General features: G+C 43.8%; 1 protein-coding gene and 1 long non-coding RNA gene across 6 annotated transcripts in view; both read left to right on the plus strand.

Annotated features, from left to right (window-relative positions):
* The first annotated feature begins 1,253 nt into the window (after positions 1–1,253).
* Positions 1,254–6,755, plus strand: LOC135973622 (uncharacterized). 2 transcript variants are annotated; one of them, XR_010590537.1, is made up of 3 exons: positions 1,254–1,795; positions 4,675–4,781; positions 5,312–6,755. It is a non-coding gene; the product is annotated as an uncharacterized LOC135973622 (long non-coding RNA). The 2 variants fall into 2 exon arrangements; XR_010590538.1 differs by having other exon boundaries at positions 5,315–6,755.
* A 12,229-nt stretch (positions 6,756–18,984) lies between these two features.
* The window catches only part of TMEM117 (transmembrane protein 117), a 347,322-nt gene continuing 343,372 nt past the window's right edge, over positions 18,985–22,934 (plus strand). The window contains exons 1-2 of one of the 4 annotated variants that reach the window (XM_008162495.4): positions 19,197–19,814; positions 22,341–22,645. In XM_008162495.4, the coding sequence (XP_008160717.1) occupies positions 22,369–22,645 (277 nt within the window). In that variant the 5' untranslated portion in view covers positions 19,197–19,814; positions 22,341–22,368. Of the gene's footprint in view, positions 19,815–22,340; positions 22,646–22,934 lie in introns of those variants that run through there. The other 3 variants (XM_008162496.4, XM_065557570.1, XM_005297946.5) reach the window with 3 other exon arrangements.

The following is a 22,934-nucleotide window of genomic DNA, read 5'->3' on the forward strand; positions in this document are numbered from 1 at the left end:
ACGTTATTGACATAAACTGGGACCATATAGATCATTGTTGCAACCAAGGTCCTGTAGTGGCACCCAAATCTTGTATAAAGGGGGTCAAATGGGGTGTCTAAGTTCTGGTTTACTGGTTATGATTATGCTGTCTATATGTGTGTATCAGTTTTGTAGTTGAAGTTATGAATATTGGCTCTATACTGTCTGTATGGCAAACTTATGCTATGCTTCTGGGTGACATCCCAGACAAGCTGGGATTAGCTCTGCCTAGCCTGCTTGATGGCCCATTAAGGACCATCAGCTATACAATGGACCCATTGAGAGAAGGCAAATATGCCTTGAGACTCAGCAAAGTATGCAGGGACTGGCCCATGTGACTCCAGGCTCCATTTTGCTGTAATTTTCCACAGTAAGAACAAAGAGGTGTTCTTACACCTGGAAAAGACTATGTAAGGCTGATGCCTCATCTCCATTTTGTCTTCAATCCTGCTTCTTACCTCTGGAGGGACTTTGCTACAAACTGAAGCTCTGAACAAAGGACTGAGGACCCATCCGAGCTGGGGATGTACTCCAGAGACTTGATTTGAACCTGCAGTTTATTCCATCACTGCTACAAGCCTGAACCAAGAACTTTGCCATTACTGTATGTAATTGATTCCATTTAACCAATTCTAACTCTCATCTCTATCTTTTTTCTGTTATCAATAAACCTTTAGATTTTAGATTCTAAAGGATTGGCAACAGCGTGATTTGTGGGTAAGATCTGATTTGTATATTGACCTGGGTCTGGGGCTTGGTCCTTTGGGATCAGGAGAACCTTTTTTCTTTTACTGGGGTATGGGTTTACATAACCATTTGTCCCCTTAACGAGTGGTACTGGTGGTGATACTGGGAAACTGGAGTGTCTAAGGAAATTGCTTGTGAGACTTGCGGTTAGCCAGTGGGGTGAGACCGAAGTCCTCTTAGGCCTTGGCTACACTTACCGGCAAGTTCGACGGCTGGAAATCGAACTTCTGGGTTCGACTTATCGCGTCTAGTCTGGACGCGATAAGTCGAACCCGGAAGTGCTCGCCGTCGACTGCGGTACTCCAGCTCGCCGAGAGGAGTACCGCGGAGTCGACGGGGGAGCCTGCCTGCCGAGTGTGGACCAAGGTAAGTTTCAACTAATTCGAAATAAGGTACTTCGAACTTCAGCTACGTTATTCACGTAGCTGAAGTTGCGTACCTTAGTTCGAATTAGGGGGGGTAGTGTAGACCAAGCCTTAGTCTGGCTGGTTTGGTTTGCCTTAGAGGTGGAAAAACCCCAGCCTCAGGCTGTAACTGCCCTGTTTGAGCAATTTGTCCTGAGTTGGCACTCTCAGTTGGGTTCTGCCAGAACCGCATTGTCACAGCTTGTCTGATGAGCTTTAAATTATGTCTGCTGTTCTTCACTGGCAGTAGACCACAGATGAAATTTAAGGTGCAGTGTAGACCTTTAGTTAGAGATTTAGAGAAGGAAATCAAGGTTTTAAAATGGAAAACACTTCACAACTATCTAATAGAGTACTTAATACTCTGCAATTCTTACTAACTGGAGTAATAGGTCTGTAGAAAATGCTTGGGTAGAGTGGTCTCAAACATGCTACAAAGTTAATTAGTTGCCAAAGTACTTGATGAAAACATCAGATAATCTCATGTTTGGGCTGTTTTTAGCAGCAATATCAGTTACAGGGCAAAGGTTTCTCTAGCCCAATAGTTTTCAAACTTTTTTTTCTGGAGACCCAGTTGAAGAAAATTGTTGACGCCTGTGACCCAAGGGAGCTGGAGATGAGAGGTTTGGGGTGTGGGAGGGGCTCACGGTTGGGGCAGGGGGGTTGGAGTGCAGGAGGGGGTCAGGGCTCTGGGTGGGGGTGCAGGCTCTGGGGTGGGGCCAGAGATGGGGGTTTGGGGGGCAGGAAGGGGTTCTGGGTTTGGGGGGCTCAGGGGCTTGGGGTTCGGGAAGGGGTTCCAGGTTTGGGGGCTCAGGGGCTTGGGGTTCGGGAAGGGGTTCCAGGTTTGGGGGGGCTCAGGGCTGGGGCACGGAGTTGGGGCGTGGACTTACCTCCAGAGGCTCCTGGTCAGTGGCACAGGAGGGGTGCTAACGCAGGCTTTCCCGCCTGTCCTGGCACTGCGGACTACACTGCGCCCTGGAAGCAGCCAGCAACAAGTCCAGCTCCTTGGCGGAGGCGCGTGACTCTCACCCGCAGGCACCCTCCCCCCCCCCCCCCCCAGCTCTCTTTTACCGGTTTGCAGCTGACTGATTTAACTCATATAAAACTACATTAAAATCTTAAATTTAATGTTGCATTAATTCTACAGGTCCATATCTTGAGGTCCTTGCTTATTTAACCCTGGTCATGAAAGCTGCTGTGTGTGAGTGGACCCCCATCCTGCACTTGTGCAAAGACCCTGACTTCTGCCTGTGTGGAACAACTTGCAGCCTTAGGATCTTAGGCCCTGATCCTGCAAAGATTTACGCGCTGGACGTTATGCAGTGGGACTACTTGCAGTGCATAATTAAGCACATGCATAAATCTTTCCAGGATAGGGGTGTGAGTTTATGCTCAGATCTTACTCAGGCATTGAGTGAAATTTTTCTGAGTAAGGACCGCAGGTTTTAGCCACAGAAATTAAAAATTATGGTTCCAATAGAAGCCATGAGTTCTCTTTCCACATACTAGTTTGTGTTACTACACATAAGGTAGGATTCAAAAGGGATTTAGGGCAGAGCTACACTTAAAAAGCTGCAGTGGCACAGTTGTACTGGTGCAGCCGTAGCACTTTAGTGAAGATGCTACTACACCAACGGGAAAGCTTTTCCTGTCAGCATAGTTAATCCACCTCTGAGATGCAGTAGCAATGTAGATGGGGAAAGCTCTCCCGTTGACATAGCTCTGTCTACCCCAGGGGTTAGGTCAGTATAACTATGTCACTCAGGGGTGTGTAAATTTGTAGTGTAGACCTGACCTGAGGCATTGCAATGCCTAACCCCTAGGTGCCCTGCCACCCAGTGGAATTTACAACCTTGAGTTATGTGCCCAGGCTCCTTATATAATGTGTGAGGAAGGTTAGTTGCCTAACTATATGGTTCACAAAAAACAATAAACTGGGGGTAGGGGAAGGCATGTAAACTAGTCAGTAGGAAATGCCAAGGATGTGGTGGGGCCTAAACTGTGTCTTTCAAAAGAACTTAGGCACCTCTTTCCAGCCTATTTTCACTTGGGATTCACATTTGTAAACCCTTCCCTGGAGTTGGATGTTTAAGACAGGTAGGTTAGTTTGGTTTTGTGCACACGCGCACACACACAAAATAGGAAGGAGGTGGTGTCCTAACCCTTGGGCTGTATGGTATTCTGGGGTGAGGCTCTCAAGCGCTCCTGTTGAAACTTTTGCTTTGTATTAAATATTCATTGGGCCAGTGAGAGAAAGAGAATGACTATAGCCTAGGGGCTAGGGCACTCATGCGGGAGGCCCAAGTTCCAGTCCCAGACCCCTGTGCCAGTAAATAAGTAGTTATTTACCCAGTGGAACTCCTTCAACTAAGGAGAGCCTTGTCCCAGAATAGCCCAGTAATCAGGGTCCTACCTAGGAGGTAGGAGACCTAAGTTCAGGTCCAGGCTCCAACCTTGGCAGAGTTAGATATAAACCTGGTTAAGTACCCTGGGTCACAGTTCAGGGCTACTGCACCTGTATTTCCCCTCAGTGAGGGCACCTACTCTCAGGCTTCCAGCTCCCTAGTAACAGCCTTTCTTGAGAGGAAACCTGTATCTCTTCCTTCTGACTGAGGTATGTCCAGGCTGAACAGTTCCCTGCCTCTGCTGTGTTATTTCCAGCAACAGACAGCCTGCCTAAACTGACCTGCTTGCTTTCTCTTCAGAGACTGATAACATGGCACTTGTCACAGTTTTAAGTTACTACACAAGCTTATTTTATGTTTAAGGTAAAAACACTTCAGATAAAACATATTAAAAACAATAAATGAACCTACATCCTGCTAGTAAGTTTACCAAAGATTACCCCAACTGTCTCCAACATGGGCTCTGGCAGGTTAGTCCTTCAGACCTCCCAAAGGGGTCTCTTTTGTTGACACAACTTCATAAAACAGCCTCAGCTCAGAAATGGAACCCAGTAATATGGGGCCTCAGTGGTCCAACTCCTTCCAACCTTTCCCCAAGGAAGATTCTCTATAGACCAGAGGTCATGACCATTTGCTGGATCAGAATGAAGGCCCTGAGCCGGTTTAAAACCTGGCTATATTTCCAAAAATATTGGAAATGTTGGTTCCTGGGGAATCCAGTTTGAACTAGCATGTGCAAGCATCGCCTGGGGATGGCTTCAAAGGGCTGATAATTGGAGGAATTACATTACCATACCCAATATTACATACAACTCACAATAACACATAACCAATCGCATTTTTAATATAATGGACCTCAAAGGCATTAATCTCAATTCAATAATGTTTAATTCAATTCAATAAAGTTTGTCCAGGATATTGTTTTATCTGTCACATCCTAACCACTGGGGTAAAGATTATAAAGAGAGGGAGACAGCAGGTTTTTAAACTACACCCCGCCACACCCAAACCCATTTGGGGCTATAACTAACCTACCCTTACTTTCTGTTCCAAAAATTGTGAAGGTGAGGGTTACAGGAGCACTTTCTTTTTTAAAGTTGGCTTCCTGACAAGTGTCCCTCATTGCCTTGGTGATCAACCTAGGGGTTTACATCTGCTGGCCTCTTGTAGGAGGACTCATAGAACCAACCTAGAAACCTTGGAGGTATATATATCTTAGTTTGCACTATTTTGTTGATTTTTTGGTAATTTGTTTATGATGAAAGGCATATCTGGCCTCTGACACTTTGTGAAAAGAGATCTTTGTTGTTTCCCTTGTTTGTTCTATTTGATATCCAAGTAATTTTAAGCCTTAGATTGGGAGAACTTTGTTTTAAGCATGACCAAGTGGAACTAGAGTCAGTCTTGTAGTGTGGGAATGAATATTAGTCCTGTTATTTTCTCTCTAGAAATTTGTTATAGATGTGCTGCTTACGTTTTTGTGTACACTCTGGATTGTGTAGTATCTAGTAAGCATCCTGCAGCAGGCAGAAAGCCATTCAGTTTCTATATAGGTAGAAAATCAGTCTTCCCTCTGTTTAAATGGATGAGAAATAAATATACTGTAGCGTATTTAGGTGCTTGCAGAAATAGTACAGAACAGAGATGGGAGCTTTATATCTAAGTAAACTTCATGCTCATGGAAAAGTCTTGATTTTTAACAGCGCAGGTGACTGAAGCATTTTATTCTCTCAGCAGCTACAGCACAGAAAGTGACTAAGGCCTGGTCTACAGTATGACTTTAATTCGGATTTAGCAGCGTTAAATCGAATTAACCCTGCACCCATCCACACAACGAAGCCATTTATTTCGAAATAAAGGGCTCTTAAAATCTATTTCTGTACTCCACCCCGACGAGCCGAGTAGCGCCAAAATCGATATTGTCATTTCGAATTAGGGTTAGTGTGGCCGCAATTCGATGGTATTGGCCTCCGGGAGCTATCCCAAAGTGCACCATTGTGACCGCTCTGGACAGCAATCTGAACTCGGATGCACTGGCCAGGTAGACAGGAAAAGCCCCACGAACATTTGAATTTTATTTCCTGTTTGCCCAGCGTGGAGAGCACAGGTGACCACAGATAGCTCATCAGCGCAGGTAACTATGCAGGCCGATAATCGAAAAAGAGCACCAGCATGGACCGTACGGGAGGTACTGGATCTGATCGCTATATGGGGAGAGGATTCAGTGCTAGCAGAACTTCGTTCGAAAAGACAAAATGCCAAAACTTTTGAAAAAATCTCCAAGGGCATGATGGAGAGAGGCCACAATAGGGACTCAGATCAGTGCCACGTGAAAGTCAAGAAGCTCAGACAAGCCTATCAGAAAACAAAGGAGGCAAACGGTCACTCCGGGTCAGAGCCATGGACATGCCGTTTCTATGCCGAGCTGCATGCAGTTCTAGGGGGGGCCGCCACCACTACCCCACCTCTGACCGTGGATTCCGAGGCGGGGGTAATCTCATCAGCTACACCTGAGGATTCTGCGGACGGGGAAGAGGAGGAGGACGAGCTTGCGGAGAGCACCCAGCACTCCGTTCTCCCCAACAGCCAGGATCTTTTTCTCAGCCTGACTGAAGTACCCTCCCAATCCTCCCAAGCCAGTATCCAAGACCATGACCCCATGGAAGGGACCTCAGGCGAGTTTACCTTTTAAAATATAAAACTTGTTTTAAAAGCAAGCGTTTTTTAATGATTACTTTGCCCTGAGGATTTGGGATGCATTCATGGCCAGTACAGCTACTGGAAAAGTCTGTTAACATGTCTGGGGATGGAGCGGAAATCCTCCAGGGACATCTCCATGAAGCTCTCCCGGAGGTACTCCAAAAGCCTTGCCACAAGGTTTCTGGGCAGTGCAGCCTTATTCCGTCCTCCATGGTAGGACACTTGACCACGCCATGCTTGTAGCAAGTAATCTGGTATCATTGCATGACAAAGCCTGGCAGCGTATGGTCCCGGTGTTTGCTGGCATTCAAGCAACATCCGTTCTTTATCTCGCTGTGTGATCCTTAGGAGAGTGATATCGCTTATGGTAACCTGGTTGAAATACGGGAATTTAATTAAGGGGACGGAGGTGGCCATTCCTACTGGGCTGTTTGCCTGTGGCTGAAAAGAAATCCTTCCCTGCAGTTAGCCAAGCGGGGGGGGGGGGCGGAATTGGCCCTGAGCTTTTTGCGTTTGGCTAGCAGGGATCTTCCCTGATACCAGCCACGCGGTGGGGGGAGGGGTACAGTGATCATCCCAGATAATTCATGGCGGGAGGGAGGACGGGGGGTTAGTTTGGTTTCTGCAGGGATCTTCCCTGATACCAGCCACGCAGTGGGGGGAGGGATAAAGCAATCATTCCAGAGAATTGGAGGGGGGTGGGGGTTAGTTTGTTTTCTGCTGCTGAAGGATAACAGGAAAACCGCAGCAGTCAACGGGCTTTGCTTGGTATGTGGGAAAGGAGGGCGCAGAAGCCAAAAGATAATGGCTTACCATGGCCGCATGCAAGCCGAATTCTGTTGCCCGGACCTGCATCTGTGATCTCTAACACCAAAGCCACAGGCACTCAATACCTTGTACTGAAATCACATGTGCTATGTAATGTGAATAGTGTTGTTCGCTGCTGCGTGATCAAACAGACATGCTCCGGCGTCTGGTGGAGCTTCAGGAACAGCAGCAGGATAACAGACTGCCGCTGCAGCCGCTGTATAACCTCCCTCCCCCCTCACCATGTTCCATATCCTCCTCACCCAGACGTGTAAGAATGCGGGAGGGGGGGGGGGAGGGAGGCTCCATGCACCCTTCCACTCCACCCCAGTGGACAGCCCAACCAAAAGGCTGTCATTATATTGAATTTTTTCAGTGGCCTTTTACTTCCCTCCTATCCTCCTCCCAAACCTCACCCAGGTTACCTTGTCGGTTCTCTCCCTATGTTTATAATCAATTAATAAAGAATACATGATTTTTAAATGATAGTGACTTTATTTCCTTTAAAAGCAAGCTGTGATTTAAGGGGGGAGGGTGGTTTGCTTACAGGGAATGAGTCAATCAAGGGGGCGGGTTTTCAACAAACAGAACTTTCACACCATAGCCTGGCCAGTCATGTAACTGGTTTTCAAAGCTTCTCTGATGAGCAGCGCTTCCTGGCGTGATCTTCTAATTGCCCTGGTGTCTGGCTGCGCATAATCAGCAGCCAGGCGATTTGCCTCAGCCTCCCATCCCGCCATAAAGGTCTCCCCCTTACTCTCACAGAGATTGTGGAGCACACAGCAAGCAGAAATAACAATGGGGATATTGGTTTGGCTGAGGTCTGACCGAGTCAGTAACGAGCACCAGCGACCTTTTAAATGGCCAAATGCACATTCTACCACCATTCTGCACATTGCTCAGCCTGTAGTTGAACAGCTCCTGACTCCTGTCCAGGCTGCCTGTGTATGGCTTCATGAGCCATGGCATTAAGGGGTAGGCTGGGTCCCCAAGGATAACTATAGGCATTTCAACATCCCCAATGGTTATTTTCTGGTCCGGGAAGTAAGTCCCTTGCTGCAGCCGTTTAAACAAATTAGTGTTCCTGAAGACGTGAGCGTCATGAACCCTTCCCGGCCAACCCACATTGATGTTGGTGAAACGTCCCTTGTGATCCACAAGTGCTTGCAGCACCATTGAAAAGTACCCCTTGCGGTTTATGTACTGGGTACCCTGGTGCTCCGGTGCCAAGATAGGGATATGGGTTCCATCTATCGCCCCACCACAGTTAGGGAATCCCATTGCAGCAAAGCCATCCACTATGACCTGCACATTTCCCAGAGTCGCTACCTTTCGTAGCAGCACCTCAGTGATTGCTTTGGCTACTTGCATCATAGCAGCCCCCACAGTAGATTTGCCCACTCCAAATTGATTCCCGACTGACCGGTAGCTGTCTGGTGTTGCAAGCTTCCACAGGGCTATCGCCACTCACTTCTCAACTGTGAGGGCTGCTCTCATCTTGTTATTCTGGCGCTTCAGGGCAGGGGAAAGCAAGTCACAAAGTTCCAAGAAAGTGCCCTTATGCATGCAAAAGTTTCGCAGCCACTGGTAATCATCCCACACCTGCAACACTATGCAGTCCCACCAGTCTGTGCTTGTTTCCTGGGCCCAGAATCAGTGTTCCACGGCTATAACCTGCCCCATTAACAGCATGATCTCCAAAGCACCAGGGCCCGCGGTTTGATAGAATTCCATGTTCATGTCCTCATCACTCTCGCCGCCGTGCTGCCGTAGCCTACTCCTCGCCACCTGGTTTTGCAGGTTCTGGTTCAGCATAAACTGCATGATAACGCGCGAGGTGTTTACAATGTTAATGACTGCTGTCTTGAGCTGAGCGGGCTCCATGCTTGCCATGGTATGGCGTCTGCACTGTTCACCCAGGAAAAAGGCGTGAAACAGTTGTCTGCCGTTGCTTCCCTGGAGAGGGGGGAGGATGTACCCAGAACCACCCGCGACAATGTTTTTGGCCCCATCAGGCATTGGGATCTCAACCCAGAATTTCAATGGGCAGAGGAGACTGCGGGAACTATGGGATAGCTATGGGATAGCTACCCACAGTGCAACGCTCCAGAAATCGACGCTAGCTCCGGTACATGGATGCACACCGCCGAATTAATGTGCTTAGTGTGGCCGCATACATTCGACTTTACAATCTGTTTCCAAAATTCAAATTATATAAATTCGGATTAATCCTGTAGTGTAGACATACCCTGAGTAGTGACAATGTACCTCAGGCACCCTGCTGTTAGTTAGCAGCATCCTCATGTCACTTTTATTTACCAGTTAGCCCTTTTTTTTTCTCTGTTCACACCTTCTTTAACTCATATTGTATTCATCTCCATCTTCTGTTTGGTGCACACCAAAAAATCTGTGCCACACACTGAGAGATCAATGTCAATCTCATGTCTCCACATAGAAATGAACTTAGGCTGTGATTCTGCTGTCTTTAAAAATATAAAACAAAACAAAATATCTACCTGAATTCCTCATATTTTTTCCCCACATAACTCCTGTGTTTAGAAAGTCTGAATAAATTCCAAACTGTCCCATGGAAGTATGTTGGGGGTTAATGACAAACAAAACCAACAACAAAAATTTGATTGGCTAATACTTTTAAATACAAATATTTCAAACTTCTCTTCCCACTCTTCACCTACCTAATCTCTCTTCACTGAAACAACAGTTGTTGTTTTTTTAATGGTACTTTGTCTAACAGCCATTTTTTTCCTGTTATAATCATATGAACCAAACCCAGTAGTTATTTTCAAATTTTCAAAACAATTTCAAAGATTTTCAAAACAATGCTGGGGACTTAAACTGAAGATGTGTGGCTAATGTATGGCTAAGTCCCCTATACTGCTTTGAAAATATCAGCTGCTATTTTAAAATGTTTATTTGAGAACTGTATAATAATTTTGAAAGCTGATCAGTGGGAAAAATGAAGGTTTGGAGATATCACAATCTATTCAACAATGCTACAGAAAAAAAGGAAACTGACAGCAAAATGTCTTTAAATATTTACATCACAAATGTTAGTATTCTTCATTACTACAGTGTTTGATGTCTGATAAAAGAATCATATAGGGGGACCAGATGTCCCAATTTTATAGGGACAGTCCTGATATTTTGGTCTTTTTCTTATATAGGCCATTACACAGATTCTCTAGAGTGCTATGTGCTGAGGCCCCACCCCATCCCTAGCATGACCCTCAGTGTGGGCTTGTGAGGGGATCTTTAGAAGGACAGCCTGCAGCAATAGTCCATGTAGGCTGTAACCCATGGTTGTCATTTCTATTTTGAAGAAAGACAAACCATCCTGAATTAGTACTGAAGTTGTTCAAAACTGTTTGCAACATGGTTTATTTATGTAATGATTAATTTGTACAGTTTATATAATTCAGGAATTGTGCAAACCTGTGTACATATTTAGGGAATATAGTGGTCACATCAATGATTCAAGAAAATTCTATATTTTGTATTTATAGCCCACTAAAACCCCAAATAATTGAGAACTATTCATTCTTTCCTGGAATACAGCATGCAAGATGATTTTTAGGAATTGTCAGTGTCTAATAGCAGTTAAGTATCTATAGTATATAATAATTTGAGCTGGTTGAAGAAAGCAAAAATGGTTTCCTGAAATATTTCAAAGTAACTGTTGTTTTGGAATGAGATTTTTGCAAAACACTTTTTTGAAAAATTTTAAATAGTTTGTTCTTTGCCAACGAATCCAATAGAAGTTATGATCAGGGTTGCTTGTTTTCTTCACTTTTTCATTTTTCTTATTTTTCCTTTTGCCACGGTAAGTTTTCAGAACTTCAACTACTGAAAAGTTTGAGTTGCAAAAAAAAAAAAAAAGGAAAAGTGGAGGAACCCCCTCCCCCCTCCCGGCAATTATTCATTCTTTTTTTGGCAATTGAATACAAAAGGACAAAGGAAATAAAAGGGAAGGCATGAGAAGAGACTTACAAAATTTCTGGTATTGACAAAAAAAACAAGAAAATTTAGCAAGCCCTTTTCACAAAAGTTTCCTATTTTGGAAAAAAAGGTAATTTTTCATTGAATTTTTGGTCAAAACTTTTTTCCAACCAGCTCTAATAACAATAACTATACTATTAGCCAGGGTGTGATGTTAAAAATCCTTAATGAATAAAGTATATGCAGATATTGAACTGAAGTGTATTTATTGTGTTATGAACAAAGCACCTAGTATAATCAGCGTTAATTGTTCATGTTTTGTGTAAATTGTCTACTGCATATAAATGGAATAAACATAATTGATGGTGGCATCACACAGTTTGACTCTGCAGTAACATCATCTGTTGGAGAAAACAATTTCAAAATTGTGTGTAATATTGTTAAAACCTAATAAGTGAGTTATGAACCACCACAACACCTGTGCTCCTCTGAGGCTGGGTCTACACTACCCGCCTGAATCGGCGGGTAGAAATTGACCTCTTGGGGATCGAATTATCGCGTCCCATCGGGACGCGACAATCGATCCCCGAATCGACGCTCTTACTCCACCAGCGGAGGTGGGAGTAAGCGCCGTCGACGGGAAGCCACAGAGGTCGATTTTGCCGCCGTCCCTACAGCAGGGTAAGTCGGCTGCGATACGTCGAATTCAGCTACGCTATTCGCGTAGCTGAATTTGCGTATCTTAAATCCTCCCCCCCCCCCCCCGTAGTGTAGATGTAGCCTGAGACAACATAGCCAAGGATGAAACATGAGAGCTGGGAACAAAGCATTCTCAGTTGAAGGGATCTGACTTCTGGAACAAATGTCAGAGGAAACTGGGCGCATTTGGAGTCTGTCTTTAAGAAACGTTGCAAAACCTTGCCATTTGAAATGGCCTTTCCACAGTATGAATGACATTTGGAACACTGATACCGCCTTTCTACCCCTAAGCAGCTGGTCTGGTGCCAAAATTGGAATATGTGTGCCATCTATCACCCTTCCACAGTTAGGGAAACCCATTTCTGCAAATCCATTCACTATTTCACGCACATTTCCCAGAGTCACGGTCCTTCATAGCAGGATGTGATTTATTGCCCTGCACACTTGCATTAACGCAGCCCCAACAGTAGACTTCCCAACTCCAAATTGATTCATGACTGACCAGTAGCACACAGCAGTAGCACCACACACTTCTCTACTGATAGGGCAGCTCTCATTCTGGTGTCCTTGCACCGCAGTGCAGGGGCGAGCTCCTCACACAGTTCCTCTATCCTATGCAGCTGTTCTGTGAATGCCAAAAGCAATCTAAAGTTGCTCCTATCCATATCACACAGCATGTCAGGTGCCTGGGAATCTTCTTCAGTTAGGAACTTCACGATTAACTGCACTGCCATCTGCCATGTCTTCATGACAGTTAACAGAGCATAGGAGAGCAATGTGGGATCCATCCCTTCTCACAAAGATGCTGGGCCATTGAAAGAAGAAAGGCCATTGAAAAATGGCCCTTCACAGCAAAGAAGGGCCATTGAAAAATGCTCCGAAAGAAAGCTGGAAGCCTATGGAGTGCTGGGACAGAAAACAATGCATCATGGGATATTGAGCCCGGTTCCAAGATGTGCCGTGATCCGCTCCGCCTTCCCACAACACCTAGTGACAGAAGGTGTCGAGCTGGACTGTGGGATAGGTACCCACAGTGTATTGCTCACACGGTCGATGATAGTTTCCCAAGTGTGGACATGCTCTGCCAACAGAGGGAGCGACTGTGAACATGACATTCCGATTTTCATTATGCCAACATCACCTTTGTCAACAAAGCTTGGTAGTGTAGACAAGGCCCATGAAAGGTGTCATCTCCTCTCCAGTAAAAGAAGGCCCATTGACATCAGACAAGCCCATTGTGGACCTCAGTAGACAAAAGACTTTATTGATTGCTTCCCCCACACCCATGAAGAGGAGACATGCACAAACGTTCATCCCATCAGCTTGAGTCTGGGGGAAGGGAATATAAATCCCTGTCAAGAATTGTTATCCCTATGTTGCTTGGATGTCAGGGAGAGGGCAAGACTTCTAAGCATAAGCAAGGGTTCCCCAGCTGTTTAGTGTGGGTTAGACCTAAAGGACATGCACAGCTTGCAGATTACAGCAGCTTTTATTACTTTTTGAAACCTAAAACTATAACTCATTTTTGTGTGTGTTTCCCTGCTTTAACTTGTAAATAACTCTCTTTTCTTTTTCCTCGTTAATAAACCTTTAGTTAGTTTATTATAGGATTGGCTACAAGTGTTGTCTTTGGTGTGAGATCTGAGGTACAATTGATCTGGGATAAGTGACTGGTTCTTTGGGACTGGGAGTAACCTTCATATTGCTGTGATTTCTTTTTTGTGTATGGGTGGCAAGATAGTGATAATACCCAAGGGGACTGTCTGTGACTCCATGTTAAGGATGTTATAGTGCTTGAGGATTTCACACTTGATACTTGGTTGGCGAAATCTAAGTATAGAACATGCAACCAGTTTGGGGTTTGTGCTCTGCTTCTTACCAGTCTGCCCTGAGGTTGGCACACTCAGTCGTGAGCCACTCCAGATGGCCTACAATCTTTGACCCTAAAGTCATACATTTGGTCATATTGAGACACACATTATTTGCTTGTGTCCACTTTACCAAGCAATCCAGATTGCTCTGTGGTGGTGACCTGTCTCTTAATTATTTACCACTCCCCCCATCTTTATGTCACCTGCACACTTCATCAGCAATGATTTTATGTTATCTTCCAGGTCATTGATAAAAATGTTAAACAGCATAGGGCCAAGTACCAGGACCCCAACAGAAAGAAACATGTCCGCTTAATGGTGATTTCCTACGTATGAGACCTATCAGTTAGCCAGTTTTAAATCCATTTAACATGTGCCATGTTGATTTTATATCATTCTAGTTTCTTAATCAAAATGCCATGCAGAACTAAGTCAAATGCCTTAGGGAAGTCCAAGTATCTATTACCTGTATTAACCAAACTTGTAATGTAATAACAAGTTAGTTTGATAAGATCTACATTCCGCAAACCCATGTTGATTGGCATTAATTATGTTACCCTCCTTTGATTCTTTATTAAATGAGTCCTGTATCAGCTGCTTCCTTATTTTGCCTGGGAGAGATGTCAGGCCTATGATTACCTGGATCATCCTGTATACCTTTTTAAATATTGGCACAACATTAGCTTTCTTCCAAATTCTCTGGAATGTCCCAGTGTTCCAAGACTTCTTGAAAATAAGCATTAACAGCTCAGCAAGCTCCTCTTTTAAAACTCTTGGATGCATATTATCCAAACCTGTTGACTTAAAGATGTCTAACTTTAGTAGCTCCTGTATAACATCTCCTGAGTTATTGTTGGAATAGAAACTATATAATCAAAATCATATAATATGACTACATCATCTGGCTTTTTCCCAGATACAGAACAGAAATATTTATTGAACACTTCTGTGTTTTGGGAATTACATAAGCATTTCTACCATGTGTGACCTTAACAACATTGCAATGAAAGAGGCTCACTGATATCTGGTAGTGTATTTCAGGTGGCCTGACCATTTCAGTGTACTCCAAATCACTAATGTCATAACCTGTATCTGAAAGGTGTCATGTAAGATATCCATAGAAAGCTAATATAATACTGATCATGAATATTAATGTGTGGTGTATGTATGGAGGACAAATTCAAAATTACAACATATTGGAAATTGTTAGCAAAGTATGTCTGCCAGGCAGGGCTAAAGTTACTCCATGCTAGACGAAGGAATGGGGTTCAGCCACCTGGAAGGTATTTCCATGGTACATTAAGAGGCATTGGGAATGCAATAGAATGTAAACAGAACCATCAAGGCAACAGAGGGAGCAGATTGCAAGAAATAGATCAATTTGTGTGTTAGCAAATACCAGTGGGGGAAGAAGCCAGCATGCTGGTTTCATGCTGAAACTTTCTTCAGCAGGAGACTCCATGTTGCCTTCCTCACAGCTTGAATGGATTTTCTTTGGGGGGGATACCCTTCAGAAGAATCCATTTAAAGGTTCACTGGACTATAAAAAGAGGGGCAGAGAAAACCAAGTTATGTTTTACCTAAGAAGAAAAAGGAACTGAGTACTTTGGACTTTTGTGGGAAATCCTGACCAGAGGGGTTGGTCAGCCATCTAGGAAGATTACTAAGGAAACTACCTTGAACAAAGGCTGTAGCTTGTTTTGTTAAGTCTTAGCCTCTAGAAAGTGTTATTCAGTTTTCTTTGCTTGTAACCATTTCTAACTCTATCTTTTATACCTGAACTCACTTAAAATCCTATCTCCTTTTGTTAATAAATTTGTTTTACTTTTAATCTAAACCAACCCATTGCTGTGTTTGATTTAAAGTGAATGTTAACTTCAATTAATGTGGCAAACTGTATCTTTAAAGCAACAAAAGAACCTTAATTTCTCTCTGAATGGTCAAAGGGAGGGCTGGACCTTGCAGAGTACATAGTTCTGGGAAAATTCAGTACTGTGAGCTGTTGGGGTCATCTTGCCAGGTTTAACCACGGCTGGAGGAGGTCAGAGTGTTGCCAGGGTGTAACAAGCAGGCTGCTGGAATCAGATCTGCTCAAAGACATTCAGTGCATGCTTTTCTGCTAGCTGGAAGTGTCCAGACAAGAGAAGCACAGCAACAGAGCATTTTGAGGCACTCAGGGTTACAAGGCAGGCAGGGACACAACCCCTTTACTGGCCTGGATTGCACCCCAGAACATGACACCATTTCCCTCATGTAATGGACTAATAGGATTCCTTTGTTCCTGTGTAATTACAAAAACCCCTCCTTCATATTGTCCTTAATGCTGCTGGTCATAGAGGTTTCCTTGTGGCCTTTTGCTTCTGTTATCAATTGTCTACAGTTCATAGCAATAAATATAAATTGAAAGCTATTAACTTTCCCTTCTTTCCATTTGTTTTATATTATATATAAAAATGTATAACTGCTTTTGTGTCCCTCCTGTTATCAAGTTGGTGATAGCTTTGATGTCCTTGAATGTAGTATAAGGATATAAATGAGGCCTGTCTACTGAAGCCATACACGTGAATTTCTTGACCTAGGGATGCACTTTTTGAGGGACTGAACAAAATTCATATTTGTAGCACAAATTCAAAGTAAATGGATTATTGGAGGGCTGTGATGATGCAATGCTTTTTCCAATCACCTGTGCAGCTACTCCTTGGAGTCCATAGGTTGTAAGTAGCAGCTGCTGGTAACCACACTTGTATCTTCATGTTGTTTGTGGACAGCATATATGCACAGTTTGTAGACCAACTAGCCAGACACCCAGCCTATATAAAACCCCATGTGCTCCCACTGAATAGGCTGCCGTGGCACTTGGCTCCATTCCACGGGGAAGCTATGGAATTATCTTCCTCCTTCACAGCAACCTCTCAGATTCCTGGCCTCCTACACCGTCTAGTGGAACTGCAATGGTCTGCTGCCTATTGGTCCTTCTAGAGGTGAGCAGGCTCCTTCCTTAATAGGGGAAGCCATAGGAAGTACATACATTTGTGTTTGGTATGCACTTTCCTTTATGCATTGTTTTAAAATAGTACGAGTGATATATAAATCCTATCAGTACTGATCTGCAGCCTTACCACTATTATACATTTTGTGTGTGTGTTTTAAACCTGTCCACTTGCAAAGATGCAGTGTTCTGAACTGATTTATATTTGAATGAGACAGCACCTTCTTTCACAAGAGCTTTCAGAGGGAAAATTACAGGCCAATGCACAGGAAATCTGTTTTTTCTGACTTAGGTGAAAAATTGGTTTTGTAGTGGTTGATACTGCAATAAAATAAATGTCCTCAAACTGCTGGCAACTGAATGTTTAAAGATTATTCCCACACTACTATAGTCAGGTGTGTGTGCTGGTAATACTTGTGAGAGAAACCATTTTAAAATTAGCCTCACTGACTGTCAAGATGACTCATCATCTTAATTCAACCTGCGTTATAGCTTCGACTAACTGATTTTGACTGGTGGCCAAAAAGGGTAACTTAGTTAGCTGTTTACAGTTTTGTAATGGAATTTTGTATTTTATATTTTTGTACCGTAGACAACCTCATTTTTCAATGAACCAGAGTATTCCCGTCTACTGAAATTATTTGCTTCAGGGCTGTGTTTCTCAACACCACCAAATTTGGGTTACTTTGAAGAAAATTGTAGACCTACACTTCAGGCTGCACAAGTATTTATATTCTAAAGGATAATTGATAAACATGTCAAATTACCCTTTTGAGCTGAAATTTGTCTCATTTGTTCATAGTTATGAACATGCAAGCAAAAATGGTTTAGGTTGTTTTTTAAACAGAATAAAAAAACAACAACAATTCCTGTGAGGATGTTTTGTTTTTTTGCAATTTCTTTTTGAAGAATAGCAACCCAAAAGGAGCTGTTGGACATATGAAATTTGGTAAGGAGATAGCATGTGTGTGTGTGTGTGTGTGTGTGTATATATATATATATATATATATATATAAAAATGTGCAGAGATGTGCATTTGGCTATTCTGGTGGAAAACTAGTTTTTCATTTGGCTAAGTTACAACAGTTTAAATTTAGTTTGTTCATGCCTACTGGTTAGTTTTTAATATAATAATCTATGAATGTTCTGTGGGTACTGCACATATGTGCATCTGTAAGCTAAATGGAATTTAATTTTAATGTGTAGGTGCAGGAAGAATATGATCTGGCCTTTTTGGGGAGCACTACCCCTCCAATACACACTTTCATGTTTTGAATGGAAGGAGCAGGACTTCATACACACTGTGGTTGCACACAAGAAATCCCACTGTGAATATATTGTGCAGTGTTCTAGTGCTGGATAGTAAATAGTCAAATATGATGGAATTTCTTTGTTTTTATGTTTCCTTTAAAAACCAACAACAGAACTTTCCCTTTACAGTACAAGAATCTTAAGGTTGCGAAGTGAAGTACTAAAAAAATCAGGAATGCCCAGGCAACTTAAACCTTGCCTCAAATGCTTTAGGCCAGGCCCAGCACTACCAGGGAAAGACATTTACCCCCCAAAACTATCTTAAAGGGCCCCCAAATTATTGTCAGAGAGGCCAAAATTATAAATCACAGCAAAATACTGACACAGTAGCCAAATTTTACTCCCCTAAACTCTTAAAATCAAATATTTTCCAGGGATCTAACTAACTAGCCCCATGGACTTCAGGAAGACGGTTTGGTCTTTTTAAATAGTGACATCTAGGGTCCCCAAAATACCCACTTTCACACACACACACCCTGCAGAAAATAATGGGACCCTAGTAATGGCCCTGCTTTATGCATTACTATCTATGTTGCAATGCAAATTTATTGATAGCATTCCAGAAGCTTATCTGTGGGTGCTAGCTCTAAGGATCAAATCCTGGGGAAGATATCTGCACTAATGAGTCTGGGCAACCTCAGCTAGCCACACTGCTGTGCAGCTAGGTTTCAGCCAATAATACAGCAGTAATGGATGTGCACCACTGCTCCCCACTAAATGCATGATTTTGATTCGTGGCCATGCTGACCATGTCCCTGTCTTGCTGACAATCTCCCTCCCATGGGACTGCCCTAGCAGGGCTGGCTCCAGGCACCAGCTTAACAAGCAGGTGCTTGGGGCGGCCAAAGGAGAGGGGCGGCACCTGCGGCAATTTGAGGGCGGCAGCTCCCTCGCTCCCTCTAGGAGCGAAGGACCTACCGCTGAACTGCCACCGCCGATCGCAGCTTTTTTTTTTTTTTGCTTGGGGCGGCAGAAATGCTGGAACCGGCCCTGTGCCCTAGAGGGCCTCTTTACAATCTCAGAGCTTGCTGAGTCCTCTTGAGAGAGGGGACTCCACTGTTGTTATTCCCACATTTTAAACTGCCTTTGGTCCTTCTAGGGGTGCCCCCAGATGTGCCCCTAAAAGGGTTAATACTTCAGCCATGTATAAGATCTCATACAAGGCTATCCAGTGCAACGTTGGAGTTCAGCGGCCAGAGCTGGGTGTTGGGAACCCATCTCCATGGGGCCTGATGAGCCATTGCCTCCCCACCCACAATTACTTTTGAGCCACCGGCTCCCAGTTCCAACATCTTCCTGGGGGAACAGAGGGTCTCGCATTGTGTAACAAAGAGAAAAGCCCCCAAGCAGTCCCCGCACTACAGCGCAAGAGGCTCACAAGGGAGCCGCACAATTGCACAGGTGGCGCTTAGATACTGAACAACGCCCGGTAAAACTCGGAAGCATCCACCCGTGTTTTCTGCTCCACGCACAGCGGCTCTGGCCGCCGCATTCCTGCAGGCCGGGGGCGGGTAATATTCCGCGTCTCTCCCTGAGCGGCGGAAATGAGATTCTCGCCACGCACCCCTGCTTGTGTGTTCGGTTCTCGTCCTTCACTCGGCCCCGCAGAGAGGCGGCAGCAGCCGCCCCCTCCCTGGAGCTGCCCGGCTGTGGGCGCGCGAGAGGAGCCCAGCTGCGAACCCCTCCGGGCAGGCAGCGGGTCCCACCGCCGGCCCCAGAGGCGAGCGCTGCGCAGGCTGTTGGCAAGGAGGGAGGCCCTGTACGGTCGGCGCAGCAGCAGCAGAAGGACGCGGGCCAGCCATCGGCTGGTATTTATAGCACCGTGACAGCAGCGCCCTGGCAGAGCCGGAGCCTGGCTCACGTAGGAGTTTCCCGTTAGAGCAAAAGGTGGCTTCCGAGCTCGGTGAGTACATTGCATTTGTCTCGACGTATAACAGCCCAGCCCCACCCGTGTGCGAGAGGGAGCGTCAGCCTGGCCCCGCAGCGGCTGTGACCACACTGCAGCGGATTTCTCTTGACGATGGGCAGGACTTTGCGCGAGGATGGGGGCTGCTGCAGTTAGTATTGTGACACCCCCAGCGGGGGAGATTACAGCCCCTCTTCTGCTAGTATGTTGTTGGCATGATTCTTCCCAAGCAGGCACTGAAGATTGTGTGTGTGCGTGGGTAGGCGGGGGTGTATCACGGTATCAGGTCCTGATTTCCCTAATAAACAAACCACATCCAGTTTTAGTTGGAGACAATCGGTTTTAACGAGCTCCACTTATTAATTCTAAAAGATTATTTTAAAAAAGCCAAATCCTTGTATTGCCCAGGAAATAAAATAGGTTAAATGAGCATGTTGCAGTCCACACCTGTTTTAAAATAGTCCCCAAATTTCGGAACCTTTGCTCGATGCAAAGAGCACTCTTCTGTTTATTTTCTAACCTAGCGCAACTAGTTAAAGCATTGCTTCCTGTTGTTACCAAATAATGTCCGATAGGCTATGTCTTTTGCTCACTATCTGGTAACTCTAGTTTAACCAAATGATTAAAATATTTGGTGGATACATGATTGTCTTGTCTTTGCCCACCCGCCTCTTAAATTTAAGATGTCTAATTGAATAGAATAATTAGGACTTTTCTTCACGCTAACAGTAGCACAAAAAGAAGACAGGAATGTACTGACTTTGCAGTCTTAAATGTATCTTTGGTTTCTTGTTGTCTGTGCCCTTGCTAAATAGTCCTTAGATTGTATGAGTAATAATTTCCCACTTCAAGTCACTTTCTTCAATTCATAAAGTTCTTCCAAAGATGACATACTTCCTTGTACTAGCTAATCAACTTTTAAACATACTAATCTATTTTGTGCTTTCTCTAATATAATTTTTGTTTTATGTGAAGTTTTACACTGTTGCCCTGACTAGTAAATGTAATCTGTTGTTTTTAATATTTACTGAATGTAATATAGGAATCTGACAATAAGAAAAATCAGATATTGAATTTTTTTTTAAAGTGCCTACATAAAGAACTATACTTATCAGAGAGACCTTTGTCATTGAAACAGGTATTATGCCGTAAACATTTTCAAGAAGCATCTTATTTATTTTTTCCACATTGTATGACACTGACAAAAAACTGTATTTCATTCAGTTATGTAGACTATATTTTTAAATGCTCATCCTGTAAAAAGAGCTGTTGGATTACTTCCCCCTCCATCCACCTGCCCACCCCAGTCTGGTTGCTTTGAACAACTGTAGTACTCGATAAAAAGCAACAGAGGGTTGGCTTGGTGTCTGCATGAATACACAATGAACCTACACTCTGAAATGTTTACAGAGAGACAAATATGTAGATGGAAAAGCACTGAAACAAGTAAACACATTTCAAAATTAGAATCGTTCTTGTATTCATGCAAAGTTGTTTTGAAGTGCAGGAAATGGGAGTGCCCTGCTTATAAGGTTGCATTTTATTGTGGCCTTTATCCCAAACCAACTGAAGTAAATAGAAAGACTTCCATTGATCTCAATGAGCTTTGGGTCAGGCCCTTCAAAGATTAACTCTGGGATTTGTTCATTCCTCCATGTGTAGTAATCTCCAGTGGTGTTGTTGGGAGGCTTATAAATCTCGCAGGTAATGAGCGAATGGACTATATGGTTTTCATGCAGACTCAGTCCAGGTTCTTTCCAAAAGGTGATGAAGTAGATTTAGTAGTAGGCCTGGGATCTATGTGTATGTGTGCAGGGGTGTTGGAACAATTTGTATAGTGGGGGTGCTGAGACCCATTTAACCAAACTGTGAAGCTTGTATATAATGGAAACCACTTCAAACCAGGATGTGTGGCAGCACCGCCAGCACCCCTAGTTCTAGCACCTATGTCAAAGAAGAGATAGAAGGAGGGATGAAAGGTTCTTAGAATCAAAATGTGTGGAGGCTTTGCTATATCTTTTTGAATACATGAGACAGGCACTATGAATTTCAAGTGCCATATAACATGTTTTGTGCTGACCCATATTCACATGCCATGTTAATTGGGATGAAGGTGTACTTTAATAAGAATGTAGAAATTTTAAAAATAAAAATGGCGTGCTAAAATGTAGAGCATGCCTTTACTGAAACTAACAGGAAGTCTTAATTTTTCTTTGCCTGGGTTCTAACACAGCTTTTGTTTTAGGGTGATGAGATGTCCCGATTTTATAGGGACAGTCCCGATTTTGGGGGTCTTTTTCTTATATAGGCTCCTATTACTCCCCATCCCCGTAGCGATTTTTCACACTTGCTGTCCGGTCACCCTATTTTGTTTGGAACTGTTTATCATTGGGTTAGTCTAGAATATCAAAAGTAAATCACTGAAAATGTAAAGTGGTTTGACTTTTGAAATGTCTAGGCAGCTTCCGAATGCCATGCTGATTGGTGGGTATAACAGTGTACTGCTATATCTTGTATACACAGGCAAACAACTGTCCTGAAGTATTTGAGAATGGGTAAAGGCTTCCGCTACTACTTCCAGCACCCCTGGTCTCGCCTCGTTGTGGCTTACCTGGTGATCTTCTTTAACTTCTTAATATTTGCTGAGGATCCAGTATCTCACAGTCAGACAGAAGCCAATGTTATTGTTGTCGGCAACTGCTTTTCATTTGTAACCAATAAATACCCTGGAGGAGGAGGCTGGAGGTTTCTGAAGGTGCTTCTATGGCTACTTGCCATTCTCACAGGACTGATAGCTGGGAAATTCCTGTTCCATCAGCGTTTGTTTGGTAAGTTCTGTAATGCATTAAATGACTTCTCACTAATGTTAACACTGTGTAGTTCTCTCTCTTTTTAAACTTTGTATTCATTATAATGTTTAAAACTTTGCAATAAAAACACTCTAAAACAACGATGATGCAGAATGCCCTATAGAATGTGGTACAACAAAGATTACATTCTTGTGACACAGAGGCCCTTTGGTGCTGTCTGGCAAAGGGTTCAGTACTCTGTATCAGCAACTCCTAACAGGCCTCACAACTCACTACAACTAAAACACCGCTTTCGTAGCATTTATCC

The sequence above is a fragment of the Chrysemys picta genome, chromosome 1 (assembly GCF_011386835.1).
Source record: "Chrysemys picta bellii isolate R12L10 chromosome 1, ASM1138683v2, whole genome shotgun sequence".
Taxonomy (NCBI): domain Eukaryota; kingdom Metazoa; phylum Chordata; order Testudines; family Emydidae; genus Chrysemys; species Chrysemys picta.